Source organism: Lucilia sericata, unplaced genomic scaffold (assembly GCF_015586225.1).
Source record: "Lucilia sericata isolate MDLA Ls3-8-SP2 unplaced genomic scaffold, ASM1558622v1 Contig000618F_arrow, whole genome shotgun sequence".
NCBI classification, from domain to species: domain Eukaryota; kingdom Metazoa; phylum Arthropoda; class Insecta; order Diptera; family Calliphoridae; genus Lucilia; species Lucilia sericata.
Genome location: NW_023994624.1, coordinates 215,577 through 232,221, shown reverse-complemented (window position 1 = coordinate 232,221; position 16,645 = coordinate 215,577). Strand labels below are relative to the sequence as shown.

General features: G+C 31.7%; 1 protein-coding gene across 1 annotated transcript in view; it reads left to right on the top strand.

The window, feature by feature from the left end:
* The window catches only part of LOC119606754 (neural-cadherin-like), a 183,223-nt gene that overhangs the window by 28,979 nt on the left and 137,599 nt on the right, over positions 1 to 16,645 (top strand). Inside the window, 2 exon segments of the mRNA XM_037960312.1 lie at positions 8,182 to 8,364; positions 11,764 to 11,953. Coding sequence (XP_037816240.1) covers positions 8,182 to 8,364; positions 11,764 to 11,953 — 373 coding nt within the window.

The following is a 16,645-nucleotide window of genomic DNA, read 5'->3' as shown; positions in this document are numbered from 1 at the left end:
TGTTTAAAATGAACTATAGCCTACTTTTAGTCATAACTCTCCAACCTCTAGCTAGGCTATCATTTGTTATTATATTTGCATCCATTCAAATATATATTTTATAAAACTATATTTGCTGTCCTTACCTTAATCATAATTATTACATAAACATTCATAAAAGTTATCGAAGCTAATGAATTATTTATTTTGTTTTTTTTTTTCTCTTGCTGTCTTTTGTTCAAATATGGGGGTGTTTTTATACATTTACTTATATATATACATATACATTTAAATAAATTTATATATTTAAAAAAAAACTCTTCTATATGCAATTTAGCACAAAATCTCACACATTATTAGAAAAATTCCATATATAAAATATGTATAATATACATTTTTATTTAATTTGATGTGTGGTTTTTCTTGGTTTAACAAGAGTATTGTATTTTCTGTTTACCTATAATTAATATGTGGTTTTTATGCATATTATATACAATTACACACACATTCTTCATATTTTGTCTATCAAATAGACCAGCCCACGAAAAATTGTTGTCAATAGACAACAATTTTTAAAATTATCACTTCAAGTTTAGTTCTAGCTTAAATCTAGATCAGTTCTAGCTTAAATCTAGTTCAGTTCTAGCTTAAAACTAGTTCAGTTCTACCTCAAATCTAGTTCAGCTCTAGCTTAAATCTAGTTCAGTTCTAGCTTAAACCCAGTTCAGTTTTCATTCAGTTTTAGTTCAGTTCTAGTTCAGTTCTAGTTCAGTTCTAGTTCAGTTCTAGTTCAGTTCTAGTTCAGTTCTAGTTCAGTTCTAGTTCAGTTCTAGTTCAGTTCTAGTTCAGTTCTAGTTCAGTTCTAGTTCAGTTCTAGTTCAGTTCTAGTTCAGTTCTAGTTCAGTTCTAGTTCAGTTCTAGTTCAGTTCTAGTTCAGTTCTAGTTCAGTTCTAGTTCAGTTCTAGTTCAGTTCTAGTTCAGTTCTAGTTCAGTTCTAGTTCAGTTCTAGTTCAGTTCTAGTTCAGTTCTAGTTCAGTTCTAGTTCAGTTCTAGTTCAGTTCTAGTTCAGTTCTAGTTCAGTTCTAGTTCAGTTCTAGTTCAGTTCTAGTTCAGTTCTAGTTCAGTTCTAGTTCAGTTCTAGTTCAGTTCTAGTTCAGTTCTAGTTCAGTTCTAGTTCAGTTCTAGTTCAGTTCTAGTTCAGTTCTAGTTCAGTTCTAGTTCAGTTCTAGTTCAGTTCTAGTTTCAGTTCTAGTTCAGTTCTAGTTCAGTTCTAGTTCAGTTCTAGTTCAGTTCTAGTTCAGTTCTAGTTCAGTTCTAGTTCAGTTCTAGTTCAGTTCTAGTTCAGTTCTAGTTCAGTTCTAGTTCAGTTCTAGTTCAGTTCTAGTTCAGTTCTAGTTCAGTTCTAGTTCAGTTCTAGTTCAGTTCTAGTTCAGTTCTAGTTCAGTTCTAGTTCAGTTCTAGTTCAGTTCTAGTTCAGTTCTAGTTCAGTTCTAGTTCAGTTCTAGTTCAGTTCTAGTTCAGTTCTAGTTCAGTTCTAGTTCAGTTCTAGTTCAGTTCTAGTTCAGTTCTAGTTCAGTTCTAGTTCAGTTCTAGTTCAGTTCTAGTTCAGTTCTAGTTCAGTTCTAGTTCAGTTCTAGTTCAGTTTCTAGTTCAGTTCTAGTTCAGTTCTAGTTCAGTTCTAGTTCAGTTCTAGTTCAGTTCTAGTTCAGTTCTAGTTCAGTTCTAGTTCAGTTCTAGTTCAGTTCTAGTTCAGTTCTAGTTCAGTTCTAGTTCAGTTCTAGTTCAGTTCTAGTTCAGTTCTAGTTCAGTTCTAGTTCAGTTCTAGTTCAGTTCTAGTTCAGTTCAGTTCTAGTTCAGTTCTAGTTCAGTTCTAGTTCAGTTCTAGTTCAGTTCTAGTTCAGTTCTAGTTCAGTTCTAGTTCAGTTCTAGTTCAGTTTTAGTTCAGTTCTAGTTCAGTTCTAGTTCAGTTCTAGTTCAGTTCTAGTTCAGTTCTAGTTCAGTTCTAGTTCAGTTCTAGTTCAGTTCTAGTTCAGTTCTAGTTCAGTTCTAGTTCAGTTCTAGTTCAGTTCTAGTTCAGTTCTAGTTCAGTTCTAGTTCAGTTCTAGTTCAGTTCTAGTTCAGTTCTAGTTCAGTTCTAGTTCAGTTCTAGTTCAGTTCTAGTTCAGTTCTAGTTCAGTTCTAGTTCAGTTCTAGTTCAGTTTAGTTCAGTTCTAGTTCAGTTTAGTTCAGTTCTAGTTCAGTTCGTTCTAGTTCAGTTCTAGTTCAGTTCTAGTTCAGTTCTAGTTCAGTTCTAGTTCAGTTCTAGTTCAGTTCTAGTTCAGTTCTAGTTCAGTTCTAGTTCAGTTCTAGTTCAGTTCTAGTTCAGTTCTAGTTCAGTTCTAGTTCAGTTCTAGTTCAGTTCTAGTTCAGTTCTAGTTCAGTTCTAGTTCAGTTCTAGTTCAGTTTTAGTTCCGTTCTAGTTCTAGTTCAGTTCTAGTTCAGTTCTAGTTCAGTTCTAGTTCAGTTCTAGTTCAGTTCTAGTTCAGTTCTAGTTCAGTTCTAGTTCAGTTCTAGTTCAGTTCTAGTTCAGTTCTAGTTCAGTTCTAGTTCAGTTCTAGTTCAGTTCTAGTTCAGTTCTAGTTCAGTTCTAGTTCAGTTCTAGTTCAGTTCTAGTTCAGTTCTAGTTCAGTTCTAGTTCAGTTCTAGTTCAGTTCTAGTTCAGTTCTAGTTCAGTTCTAGTTCAGTTCTAGTTCAGTTCTAGTTCAGTTCTAGTTCAGTTCTAGTTCAGTTCTAGTTCAGTTCTAGTTCAGTTCTAGTTCGGTTCTAGTTCAGTTCTAGTTCAGTTCTAGTTCAGTTCTAGTTCAGTTCTAGTTCAGTTCTAGTTCAGTTCTAGTTCAGTTCTAGTTCAGTTCTAGTTCAGTTCTAGTTCAGTTCTAGTTCAGTTCTAGTTCAGTTCTAGTTCAGTTCTAGTTCAGTTCTAGTTCAGTTCTAGTTCAGTTCTAGTTCAGTTCTAGTTCAGTTCTAGTTCAGTTCTAGTTCAGTTCTAGTTCAGTTCTAGTTCAGTTCTAGTTCAGTTCTAGTTCAGTTCTAGTTCAGTTCTAGTTCAGTTCTAGTTCAGTTCTAGTTCAGTTCTAGTTCAGTTCTAGTTCAGTTCTAGTTCAGTTCTAGTTCAGTTCTAGTTCAGTTCTAGTTCAGTTCTAGTTCAGTTCTAGTTCAGTTCTAGTTCAGTTCTAGTTCAGTTCTAGTTCAGTTCTAGTCAGTTTCATGAAGAAAAACTTCACTTAACTTATATACATTAAATTTTCAATTAATTTTATAAGAAATTTCCATTAATCAATCTATGATTTTATTTCCGTTTTCCTATTCATTAAATTTACAGCTTTTTTTTGCATGTGGATAGTTTATATATTTAATATATATGTTTTTCAGTATTCAGACTTTTTTCTACCCCACAGCTTTCCATTAAGTTTGCTATTTTTTCCTACAATATGTCAAAGAACTTATATTAGGATTTAATTTTAATTTGTTTTTTTTTTCTTCCAATAAAAAAAAAAAAAAACAATAAATTACCATTTTATTGGCAGATTTATTTTTTTTAGCAACTAAATACTAATTTAAATTTCAATGGGGTGTGTGTTTATGTCGGCATTATTTTAATTTCTTTAAAAAGATTAAAAAATTTAATTTAATATATTGATTTTTATTTAAGGAATATGCTTTAATAAAATTTTAAGTAAAATTTAAATTTAAGCAGTTTGATTCATACATTTTTATTATAGTATACAATTAAAGGGGAGATGTAAGAGATTAAGATGATCGATTTTTGTTGATAGGTAATAAAAATAACATTCAATCAACTTTGAAAATTTTCTGAATTCAGAAAAATGCCATTGAACTAATTCACTCCAGTCCATTAATTGTTTTTCTCCCAATAATTTGTTTATGTACTTATTAACAAAAACACAAAGCCATAACATTTTATTAATTGTTCAAAAATACCTATGGTTAAAATAATATTTAATTTTTATGTAACAAAAAAGCTTTGTTTATTAAATTAATTTATGCGAACAAATAGAGTTTGTAAATAAAAAACAATTACAATATGTATAATGTTTAATAAAAAAAGATGCATGTTTTATTATTATTTTAATAATAATAAACCTTAAATATATTCATTAATAATTTGTTTAACACATGCTTTTTACACAAAAGCTTTATTAAGAAATCAATAAATAATTACAGTTTAAAAAATTATTAATCAGTCTGGTAAAAGGATAAAAAACAAAAGAGAATTATATAATAAAAACATTATAATTTCATTTAATATTCATATATATTTAATATGAAACAATTTGTTTGTTTATTATTTTAGTGTTAAATTTACATAAAAAAAATATGTATGAAAAAAATAAATAACAATTTTTTTCTGCTAACTATATCCGTTTTCCGTTAACGGCCACAGCATTCACGCTAAACGTTTAATATATTCTCTTGGTTATTTTATAAATATTTGTAAAAATATAACATTTCATAAACATTTTAATGGAATTTTTTGATGAATTTCCATATGGTTCGAAATATTAAATGCCGAGTTTGTTGAAGGTAAAATACATCCAGTTTTTGTAAATATATTTAGTTTTATATTTTTGTATTCCGTTGTTTAACAACAACATGTTTCGTATTTTTAATTTTTACAAGTTTTATATTCTGTTTTGTTGAGGAATAAACAAAAACTATAAAAATGTTGGAATTTTTATATAACATCCGTTGGAAATTTATTGGTTAAGTGCTTCACCATACTTACATATAGGTTCTAAAATAATGTTGGACGAAAATCGTTTCAATGGTCATCATTTCCTTTGCACTGCTTCCAATATTGTAAGAACTTGTTATACAAAATATCAGAGCGATTAAATAACTTAACCTATACCAGTGTGGCTTTAAACATTCCTCAAACAAAACAAGTAAACTAGAACTGAACTGAACTGAACTATAACTGAACTAGAACTGAACTAGAACTGAACTAGAACTGAACTAGAACTGAACTAGAACTGAACTAGAACTGAACTAGAACTGAACTAGAACTGAACTAGAACTGAACTAGAACTGACTAGAACTGAACTAGAACTGAACTAGAACTGAACTAGAACTGAACTAGAACTGAACTAGAACTGAACTAGAACTGAACTAGGAAACTGAACTAGACTGAACTAGAATGAACTAGAAACTGAACTAGAACTGAAACTAGAACTGAACTAGACTGAACTAGAACTGAACTAGAACTGAACTAGAACTGAACTAAACTGAACTAGAACTAGAACTGAACTAGAACTGAACTAGAACTGAACTAGAACTGAACTAGAACTGAACTGACTGAACTAGAACTGAACTAGAACTGAAATAGAACTGAACTAGAACTGAACTAGAACTGAACTAGAACTGAACTAGAACTGAACTAGAACTGAACTAGAACTGAACTAGAACTGAACTAGAACTGAACTAGAACTGAACTAGAACTGAACTAGAACTGAACTAGAACTGAACTAGAACTGAACTAGAACTGAACTAGAACTGAACTAGAACTGAACTAGAACTGAACTAGAACTGAACTAGAACTGAACTAGAACTGAACTAGAACTGAACTAGAACTGAACTAGAACTGAACTAGAACTGAACTACAACTGAACTAGAACTGAACTAGAACTGAACTAGAACTGAACTAGAACTGAACTAGAACTGAACTAAACTGAACTAGAACGAACTAGAACTGAACTAGAACTGAACTAGAACTGAACTAGAACTGAACTAGAACTGAACTGAACGAGAACTAGAACTGGAACTAGAACTGAACTAGAACTGACTAGAACTGAACTAGAACTGAACGAGGAACTAACTAGAACCTAAGAACTGAATAGAACTGAACTAGAACTGAACTAGAACTGAACTAGAACTGAACTAGAACTGAACTAGAACTGAACTAGAACTGGAACTAGAACTGAACTAGAAGAACTATAATGAACTAGAACTGAACTAGAACTGAAACTAGAACTGAACTAGAAACTGACTGAGAACTGAACCTAACTGAACTAGGAACTGACAAACTGAACTAGAACTGAAACTAAACTGAACTAGAACTGAACTAGAACTGAACTAGAACTGAACTAGAACTGAACTAGAACTGAACTAGAACTGAACTAGAACTGAACTAGAACTGAACTAGAACTGAACTAGAACGGGGAACTAGAACTGAACTAGAACTGAACTAGAAACTGAACTAGAACGGAACTAGAACTGAACTTAGAACTGAACTAGAACTGAACGAGAACTGAACTAGAACTGAACTAGAACTTGAACTAGAACTGAACTAGAAACTGAACTAGAACTGAACTAGAACTGAACTAGAACTGACTAACTGAACTAGAACTGAACTAGAACTGAACTAGAACTGAACTAGAACTGAACTAGAACTGAACTAGAACTGAACTAGAACTGAACTAGAACTGAACTACTGAACTAGAACTGAACTAGAACTGAACTAGAACTGAACTAGAACTGAACTAGAACTGAACTAGAACTGAACTAGAACTGAACTAGAACTGAACTAGAACTGAACTAGAACTGAACTAGAACTGAACTAGAACTGAACTAGAACTGAACTAGAACTGAACTAGAACTGACTAGAACTGAACTAGAACTGAACTAGAACTGAACTAGAACTGAACTAGAACTGAACTAGAACTGAACTAGAACTGAACTAGAACTGAACTAGAACTGAACTAGAACTGAACTAGAACTGAACTAGAACTGAACTAGAACTGAACTAGAACTGAACTAGAACTGAACTAGAACTGAACTAGAACTGAACTAGAACTGAACTAGAACTGAACTAGACTGAACTAGACTGAACTAGAACTGAACTAGAACTGAACTAGAACTGAACTAGAACTGAACTAGAACTGAACTAGAACTGAACTAGAACTGAACTAGAACTGAACTAGAACTGAACTAGAACTGAACTAGAACTGAACTAGAACTGAACTAGAACTGAACTAGAATTGAACTAGAACTGAACTGAACTAGAACTGAACTACAACTCAACTGGAACTGAACTAGAACTGAACTAGAACTGAACTAGAACTGAACGAACTGAACTAGAACTGAACTAGAACTGAACTAGAACTGAACTAGAACTGAACTAGAACTGAACTAGAACTGAACTAGAACTGAACTAGAACTGAACTAGAACTGAACTAGAACTGAACTAGAACTGAACTAGAACTGAACTAGAACTGAACTAGAACTGAACTAGAACTGAACTAGAACTGAACTAGAACTGAACTAGAACTGAACTAGAACTGAACTACAACTCAACTGGAACTGAACTAGAACTGAACTAGAACTGAACTAGAACTGAACTAGAACTGAACTAGAACTGTACTAGAACTGAACTAGAACTGAACTAGAACTGAACTAGAACTGAACTAGAACTGAACTAGAACTGAACTAGAACTGAACTAGAACTGAACTAGAACTGAACTAGAACTGAACTAGAACTGAACTAGAACTGAACTAGAACTGAACTAGAACTGAACTAGAACTGAACTAGAACTGAACTACAACTCAACTGGAACTGAACTAGAACTGAACTAGAACTGAACTAGAACTGAACTAGAACTGAACTAGAACTGAACTAGAACTGAACTAGAACTGAACTAGAACTGAACTAGAACTGAACTAGAACTGAACTAGAACTGAACTAGAACTGAACTAGAACTGAACTAGAACTGAACTAGAACTGAACTAGAACTGAACTAGAACTGAACTAGAACTGAACTAGAACTGAACTAGAACTGAACTAGAACTGAACTAGAACTGAACTAGAACTGAACTAGAACTGAACTAAAACTTAACTAGGACTGAACTAGAACTGAACTAGAATTAGAACTGAACTAGAACTGAAAGATTTGGGTGATCTGAAGTATTTATTTAATTAGAAGGTCAACCAAACAAATTATTTTAAAAGTTAACATTTTAATAAAAAATTTCACACGCATATTATTAACGATTAGATTGATCAAGGTAATTTTTAATACTGTCTTAATTATGCTGCTATCACGACTTAGATTCTTTCTCTTATTACTATTATGTATATTCTCTATAAATTTAAATTTATTTATTGTTAATACGCCTTTTTAAATAATTTCTTCTAATTTCTATTTCCAGAATAATGGGGCACAACAATTGGCGTCTGAAGCAACGGTATATATAATGCTGGAAGATGTTAACGATGAAATTCCTTTATTCACTGAACGTGAACAGGAAACGGTATTAGAAGGTGAACCAATTGGCACAAAAGTAACACAAGTGAATGCTATCGATAAGGATGGCACTTTTCCAAATAATCAGGTAAGTGCCTTCAAAAGAATCATATATACTGCATAAGCTTTAGGAATGCTTCTAAAACGTATTATTATTTTGTTCACAAAAACAAATTCATAATCCTTTATAAGGAGCAACACCTTTTAATATTTCACAGTTTTTTTTTTCTTAAAAAGTATTTGCTTAAAAAATTATAATTTTGTTTTTGAAACTCAGCCATGTGTAATTTAAGTTGATAAGCTCCGCTGGCGTCGTCAAATATTTATTTGCTGGTGTTTAAGGTAAAAAGTAGTAGTAAAGATTTTCTTATTTTCGCTGATTTAGCATAATTTGAACAGTTTTTTGTTCTGTTTGTTTATGATGGCTTTTTTTGGAGCACAGATAGATATACCGAAGAGTAAGAGAGATGCTTTTAACACAATACTAATTATTAATTTTTAGGTTTGTTTGTGAAATCTTAACATAACCCAATGAACAATTTCATGTTTGAAAAGAGAAAATTGAAGAAAATTAAAAAATGAAAAGTAATCTCTTAATGAAAGTTTAAAGACATTGTAATGTTCAAAATTTTTAATTGTACTCCAAATGTTTGTTGGGTAAGATTATTGAAGCTTATTCTTTTATTAAAGAAAAGTTGTTTAGTTTAAATTTTGTTTAATACTAAATAAAATAATTGAAACTGTTGCAAGGATGGAAATTGTATATATTTGGTTAGACAATGTCTTTTCATAAGTATTTGTCTACTAGAAACAGTGTAGAATTGTTTGTATATATTTCTTTAAAAAATAAAAAAAATTTTATAAAATCCTTGTGAAGAAATTCTAACTTAAATTCTCTATCCTTTTTTTCAATTTCATTTGAATTTCTTTTTATAATAATAGTGCTAATTAGTTTTCTATTTATATGTTTGAGGGCTTATTTTTCTTATGCACACTATTTTAATTTCATTTATTTATATAATAAGACTTAAGTTGTCGTCATTTGTTTTTCACTTTTTTTGTTTGAATAAGAAAACATTCCCTATCTTAATGCCCAATAATACTTCAGTATGACCAGCATTATGCTTTTGTTAGGTTTTAGTTCTTTCAGGCTTTTGGCGTTTTTTCTAATTATCACAATTACACTTATCTTGTTATTCTCTTGAAGAAAACTTAGTCAAGGGTTTATATATAAAAAGAAGCAAAATAAGACTTTTTATAGCTAAAATGAATTTTCTTTGAAATTTTTACAAATATATGATATTTACATGAGTTTGTTTAGATTAGATATAGGCAAAGGGCACTCTTACTCATTTTATTTCAAGTCAGGTGTAGACAAAAAGCTCTCTCTTATAGGCTATATTGTTATCTATATTTCAGTATTATTTAAACTCACATATGTGTAAAAACAAAAGCACTCAAAGAGCACATTGTCTATCACTTTCTGCCGATGCCTGTCTTAGCTAAAATATTCGTAAAACTCAAAATAGGTCAGTGAGCTAATTTGTTACTTTTTATCGATGTCTGATAAACTTTTTACAAGTACGTAAGCTTACTCATGTGTGAATGACAAATCAAACCGCTCACAGGGCTTATTTAACGCTCACTTATAAGCTACATTCTCAAACTCACATATGTGTGGCAAAAAAGCAAAAGCACTCAAAGAGCTCATTATCTCTCACACTATGCCGTTGCCTGTTTTAGCTAAAATATTTATAAAACTCAAAACAAGTCAGAGAGCTAATTTGTTATTTTTTATCGATGTCCAAAAAACTTTTTACAAGTACGTAAGCTTACTCATGTGTGAATGACAAATAAAACCGCTTAAAGGGCTTATTTAACTCATTGATTCCTTATTTGACTCATTGAATTGGAATCTCTTTAATGAGCTGTCTTGTTTTTACATTTACGTGTTTGAAAAAGCCAATAAACGCTGTTGCGTAGCTTATTTATTACTCTCGTCCAATAACTGCGTTTAATTAGCACTCTTAGGACCTCACTTTTATCACATTTAGGGAAGCTCACATTGTCACAGAGACTAGTCAATTGACTAGTCTATTGACTGGGCTACAAATTATTCCACAGACAACTCAATTGACTAGTGTTTTAGTCCACAGACTGTACTAATAACTAAGGAACTAACTGGACTACATAATATTGACTAGTCTTTTGATTAATCTAATGATTAGTTCTCAGACAAGTCTGTTGAGTAATCTATTAACCAGGCCTTAGACTAGACTATTGACTACTCCATAGAGTATTGTATTGACTAGATCACAGTAAAGTCCTTATACTAAACCTTTGACTAGTCCACAGAGTAGTTTATTGACTAGAACACAGACCAGTCCACAAAATGAACTATTGACTAGCACACTGACTTGACTAGAACTAAGCTATTAACTGGACTACTACTATTGACTAGTCTATTGATTAGTCCTTAGACTAGACTATTGACTTTTCTACAGAGTAGCCCAGACCACAGACAAGTCCTTATATTAAACTATTGACTAGCACATCAGAGAAAGACAATTCGGTACACGGACTACACAGTCAATAGACAAGGAAATGAAGTGGCTTTGACTTTGCTAAGAATAGTCAATAGACTATTCTGTAGACTTCTCAATAGACTAGTATGTTGTCTAGCCATTAGGCTAATCTGTGGATTAGTCAATAGTTTAGTATAAGGACTTGTCTGTGGTCTAGTCAATAGACAATTCTGAGGAAAAGCCAATAGTCTAGTCTAAGGACTAATCAATAGACTAGTCAATAGTAGTAGTCTAGTTAACAGATTAGTTCTAGTCAAGTCAGTGGGCTAGACAATAGTGCATTTTGTGGACTAGTCTGTGTTCTAGTCAATAAACTATTCTATGGACTAGTCAAAACTTTAGTATAAGGACTTTTCTGTGATCTAGTCAATAAAAAACTCTATGAAGTAGTCAATAGTCTAGTCTAAGGACTTATTAATAGATTAGTCAACAGACTGGTCTGAGAACTAATCATTAGATTAATCAATAGACTAGTCAATATTATGTAGTCCAGTTAATTCCTTAGTTATTAGTCCAGTCTGTGGACTAAAACACTAGTCTATTGAGTAGTCTGTGGAATAATTTGTAGCCCAGTCAATAAGCTGGTCTGTAGACTAGTCAATATGCTAGTCCCTGGACTAGACAATGGACTCATCGAATAGAAAAGTCTGTGGTTCAGTTAACCCCAGTTAATAGTCTTGTCTATTAACAAAATGTCAAAAAATAATTTAGTACTTTTAATATTAAAAAGTACCTTTTAAGAAAAAGAAATGAAATCCAAAATATTCCCTAAAAATTTAGTTTTGATTATTTTGTTCCAATACTTTCTCTACTTTTTTCTTTCATCATCACAAACATTCTCGACATTTAAAAACTGCAAACTTTTAACTAATAATATTTCTGTCATTTAAACTTATTTACAGGTTTACTACTACATTGTCGATTCACCGCGTAATGAGGGCAAAGAATTCTTCGAAATCAATTTGCAAAGTGGTGAAATCTTTACAAAAACCGTCTTCGATAGAGAGAAGAAAGGCGCCTATGCATTGGAAGTAGAAGCAAGAGATGGAGCACCATCGGCCAGACCCAACAGCAATGGACAACCCAATTCAGGTTAGTTAGTACAAAAAAAAAAAACTTTCAAGTGTAGAAAACAATAAATATTAAGTAAATCCTTAAGACAATTTAAATGTGCATAATTCTAAAGACACAAGACAAAATGCATAAAAGAAAAAAATCCTTGCTGAACTTTTTTTCTCACTGATTTATTTTTTGATGACACATTAATGTTGTTTTTAGCAAAAAGAGTTTTTTGGTTAAACAGCTTAAGTATTTGGTTATTTGTAGATGGCCTTTTACATTTGGGTGGCTACTTATAACTTTATTTTTTAGACTAAAGGTTCGAAGGAAGGATGCTTAGTATACATAAGTTTAAAATTTTTTCTTCCAGTTATTTTGGTCTATTGCTTGTGTAAACATAACTTTTAGAGAGAGAAAAAAAAAAAACAAAATCGTGAATTGGTATTATGCAAATATTTTTTCAAGTTTTTCCTTCAAAAAAATGCATTTTTTCCTCTAGTAGCCAACTCCACAACTAACACAACAGTCGTATATTGTAGCCAAGCCAAGCATTGCGACAAAATTGTTTTAAAACAAATAATTCGTTAAAGCAGAAAACTTTCCTTCTTTTTCAATATTATTTTCGTTCTTGTTATTTCTTTGGCGCTTTATTATTTAAGCAGAGTTTTTCCGAATAATTTCTTATTCTTCACAGAAAATTGTGTTAAGGCAGATTGTGTGCTTAACGAACAAAATCAAAACTTTCTCGTGTTTTTCGTTTACTTTAATCCATTTAATTTTGTTTTTGCAGTACTTGGCCATAATATTTTCTTAGTTGTTAGATATTAAATTCAAATCATTAGGAAATGTAAAATTCATAAGAAACTTTTAAATTTGGTTAAACGCTGTTGACGGTTATAAAAAACAAATGTAGTTAGTTTTTACTTTTCTTCTTCCACTTCTTCGTAAGGACTTTTAATTAATATGTGTGATGAAAGAAACACAAAAATGGGTTTAAATTCGTTTCATTTATTTTTTCGCAGTATTTCTGGTAGATTAATTTTACAAGGAAATTGCAATGTTATGGAAATCTCAAATTATATTGATTTTTATTATAGATGAATCCTTAGTCTTACCATTTAGTACCGTCATAGGACTAGTCCGGTTAGATTAGCTCATAGACCAGAGCTTAGATTTGCTTTTGGACTATTTCATAGGACTAATCCATGGTCACTGTTCTTAGAGCGACTCAGTAATCTATTTATAAGCTCTAGTTCCGTTTCTAGTTCAGTTCTAGTTCAGTCCTATTCATTCTAGTTCAGTTCTATTCAGTTCCTAGTTCATTTCCTAGTTCAGTTCTAGTTCAGTTCTAGTCAGTTCTAGTTCAGTTCTAGGTTCAGTTCATATTTCAGTTCTAGTTCAGTTCTAGTTCAGTTCTAGTTCAGTATTCTAGTTCAGTCCTAGTTCAGTTCTAGTTCAGTTCTAGTTCTTTAGTTCAGTTCTAGTTCAGTTCTAGTTCAGTTCTAGTTCAGTTCTAGTTCAGTTCTAGTTCAGTTCTAGTTCAGTTCTAGTTCAGTTCTAGTTCAGTTCTAGTTCAGTTCTAGTTCAGTTCTAGTTCAGTTCTAGTTCAGTTCTAGTTCAGTTCTAGTTCAGTTCTAGTTCAGTTCTAGTTCAGTTCTAGTTCAGTTCTAGTTCAGTTCTAGTTCAGTTCTAGTTCAGTTCTAGTTCAGTTCTAGTTCAGTTCTAGTTCAGTTCTAGTTCAGTTCTAGTTCAGTTCTAGTTCAGTTCTAGTTCAGTTCTAGTTCAGTTCTAGTTCAGTTCTAGTTCAGTTCTAGTTCAGTTCTAGTTCAGTTCTAGTTCAGTTCTAGTTCAGTTCTAGTTCAGTTCTAGTTCAGTTCGTTCAGTTCTAGTTCAGTTCTAGTTCAGTTCTAGTTCAGTTCTAGTTCAGTTCTAGTTCAGTTCTAGTTCAGTCCTAGTTCAGTTCTAGTTCAGTTCTAGTTCAGTTCTAGTTCAGTTCTAGTTCAGTTCTAGTTCAGTTCTAGTTCAGTTCTAGTTCAGTCTAGTCAGTTCTAGTTCAGTTCTAGTTCAGTTCTAGTTCAGTTCTAGTTCAGTTTAGTTCAGTTTCTAGTTCAGTTCTAGTTCAGTTCTAGTTCAGTTCTAGTTCAGTTCTAGTTCAGTTCTAGTAGTTCTGTCAGTTCTAGTTCAGTTCTAGTTCAGTTCTAGTTCAGTTCTAGTTCAGTTCTAGTTCAGTTCTAGTTCAGTTCTAGTTCAGTTCTAGTTCAGTTCTAGTTCAGTTCTAGTTCAGTTCTAGTTCAGTTCTAGTTCAGTTCTAGTTCAGTTCTAGTTCAGTTCTAGTTCAGTTCTAGTCAGTTCTAGTTCAGTTCTAGTTCAGTTCTAGTTCAGTTCTAGTTCAGTTCTAGTTCAGTTCTAGTTCAGTTCTAGTTCAGTTCTAGTTCAGTTCTAGTTCAGTTCTAGTTCAGTTCTAGTTCAGTTCTAGTTCAGTTCTAGTTCAGTTCTAGTTCAGTTCTAGTTCAGTTCTAGTTCAGTTCTAGTTCAGTTCTAGTTCAGTTCTAGTTCAGTTTTAGTTCAGTTCTAGTTCAGTTCTAGTTCAGTTCTAGTTCAGTTCTAGTTCAGTTCTAGTTCAGTTCTAGTTCAGTTCTAGTTCAGTTCTAGTTCAGTTCTAGTTCAGTTCTAGTTCAGTTCTAGTTCAGTTCTAGTTCAGTTCTAGTTCAGTTCTAGTTCAGTTCTAGTTCAGTTCTAGTTCAGTTCTAGTTCAGTTCTAGTTCAGTTCTAGTTCAGTTCTAGTTCAGTTCTAGTTCAGTTCTAGTTCAGTTCTAGTTCAGTTCTAGTTCAGTTCTAGTTCAGTTCTAGTTCAGTTCTAGTTCAGTTCTAGTTCAGTTCTAGTTCAGTTCTAGTTCAGTTCTAGTTCAGTTCTAGTTCAGTTCTAGTTCAGTTCTAGTTCAGTTCTAGTTCAGTTCTAGTTCAGTTCTAGTTCAGTTCTAGTTCAGTTCTAGTTCAGTTCTAGTTCAGTTCTAGTTCAGTTCTAGTTCAGTTCTAGTTCAGTTCTAGTTCAGTTCTAGTTCAGTTCTAGTTCAGTTCTAGTTCAGTTCTAGTTCAGTTCTAGTTCAGTTCTAGTTCAGTTCTAGTTCAGTTCTAGTTCAGTTCTAGTTCAGTTCTAGTTCAGTTCTAGTTCAGTTCTAGTTCAGTTCTAGTTCAGTTCTAGTTCAGTTCTAGTTCAGTTCTAGTTCAGTTCTAGTTCAGTTCTAGTTCAGTTCTAGTTCAGTTCTAGTTCAGTTCTAGTTCAGTTCTAGTTCAGTTCTAGTTCAGTTCTAGTTCAGTTCTAGTTCAGTTCTAGTTCAGTTCTAGTTCAGTTCTAGTTCAGTTCTAGTTCAGTTCTAGTTCAGTTCTAGTTCAGTTCTAGTTCAGTTCTAGTTCAGTTCTAGTTCAGTTCTAGTTCAGTTCTAGTTCAGTTCTAGTTCAGTTCTAGTTCAGTTCTAGTTCAGTTTCTAGTTCAGTTCTAGTTCAGTTCTAGTTCAGTTCTAGTTCAGTTCTAGTTCAGTTCTAGTTCAGTTCTAGTTCAGTTCTAGTTCAGTTCTAGTTCAGTTCTAGTTCAGTTCTAGTTCAGTTCTAGTTCAGTTCTAGTTCAGTTCTAGTTCAGTTCTAGTGCAGTTCTAGTTCAGTTCTAGTTCAGTTCTAGTTCAGTTCTAGTTCAGTTCTAGTTCAGTTCTAGTTCAGTTCTAGTTCAGTTCTAATGGAATTCTTGAAAATTTGCCATGTTTCCAACTTTAAGTGCTTTTCAATTAGTCTACACATTTCGTTAAAATTACATATTATGACAGAAAATCTCATCTTACAAATACAGTTTTTATAAATAATTTATCATATTTCATATGAAAGTTATTAGAGAATATGATAACACAATCATTAATTAATATTAATCATACGTTTTCAATATTAATCATACGCAGACTTTTTGTTGTGAGACAATAAAGATAATGACAAATATATATTATGTCTGGCATGACATAATGTAAAAATTTTGTAATTTTTAAAGAAAATTTAAAAAAAAGAAAAATTATTACTTAAACATATAATTTAAAGGCACGAGTTACTGATATCAATATTTAAAATAAATAATTTCGGTTTTTTATTTTCATTTAATTTCATTTTGAAAATACTGACCTATATTTTTGCGAAATTCAATTAAACGTTAAAAACTGAAATTGATTTAAATAACCAATTTTCTACATTGATTACCCATGTTTCCCCCATATGTCATAGATTTTATTTTTATAAATTATTATTTTAATTTCTTTCTACACTCGCTCTCTGTCTCTAAACAAACAACCAGTCTTGCAAATAATTGAAAAAATAAAAATAACTTGTAAAAATACTATGTGTATATATGTATGAAAAAAAATAACAGGCGGAATATATTCATTCTAATACAAATTTAGTAGAGAAAATTTATATAGAAATATAAGCCAATGAAAATAATCAATTTGTCGTGCAAATTGAAAATGAAAATTTATCCAAGGACATGCTTTGTTTGAAAAACAAGAGAGAAAATTGTGCTTTCGTTATAGTAGTTAGTAGTGCTAGTAGTCGTAACAGTAGTTAGTTATTTGTTTTAGTATACTTTGTAGTAAAATTGAAAAAATAAGACTATACAGTCATTCAAACAATTGCTCATTGTTATCAATTGTCATTGATATTAAACAGAGACTACAACTAATACATAAACAA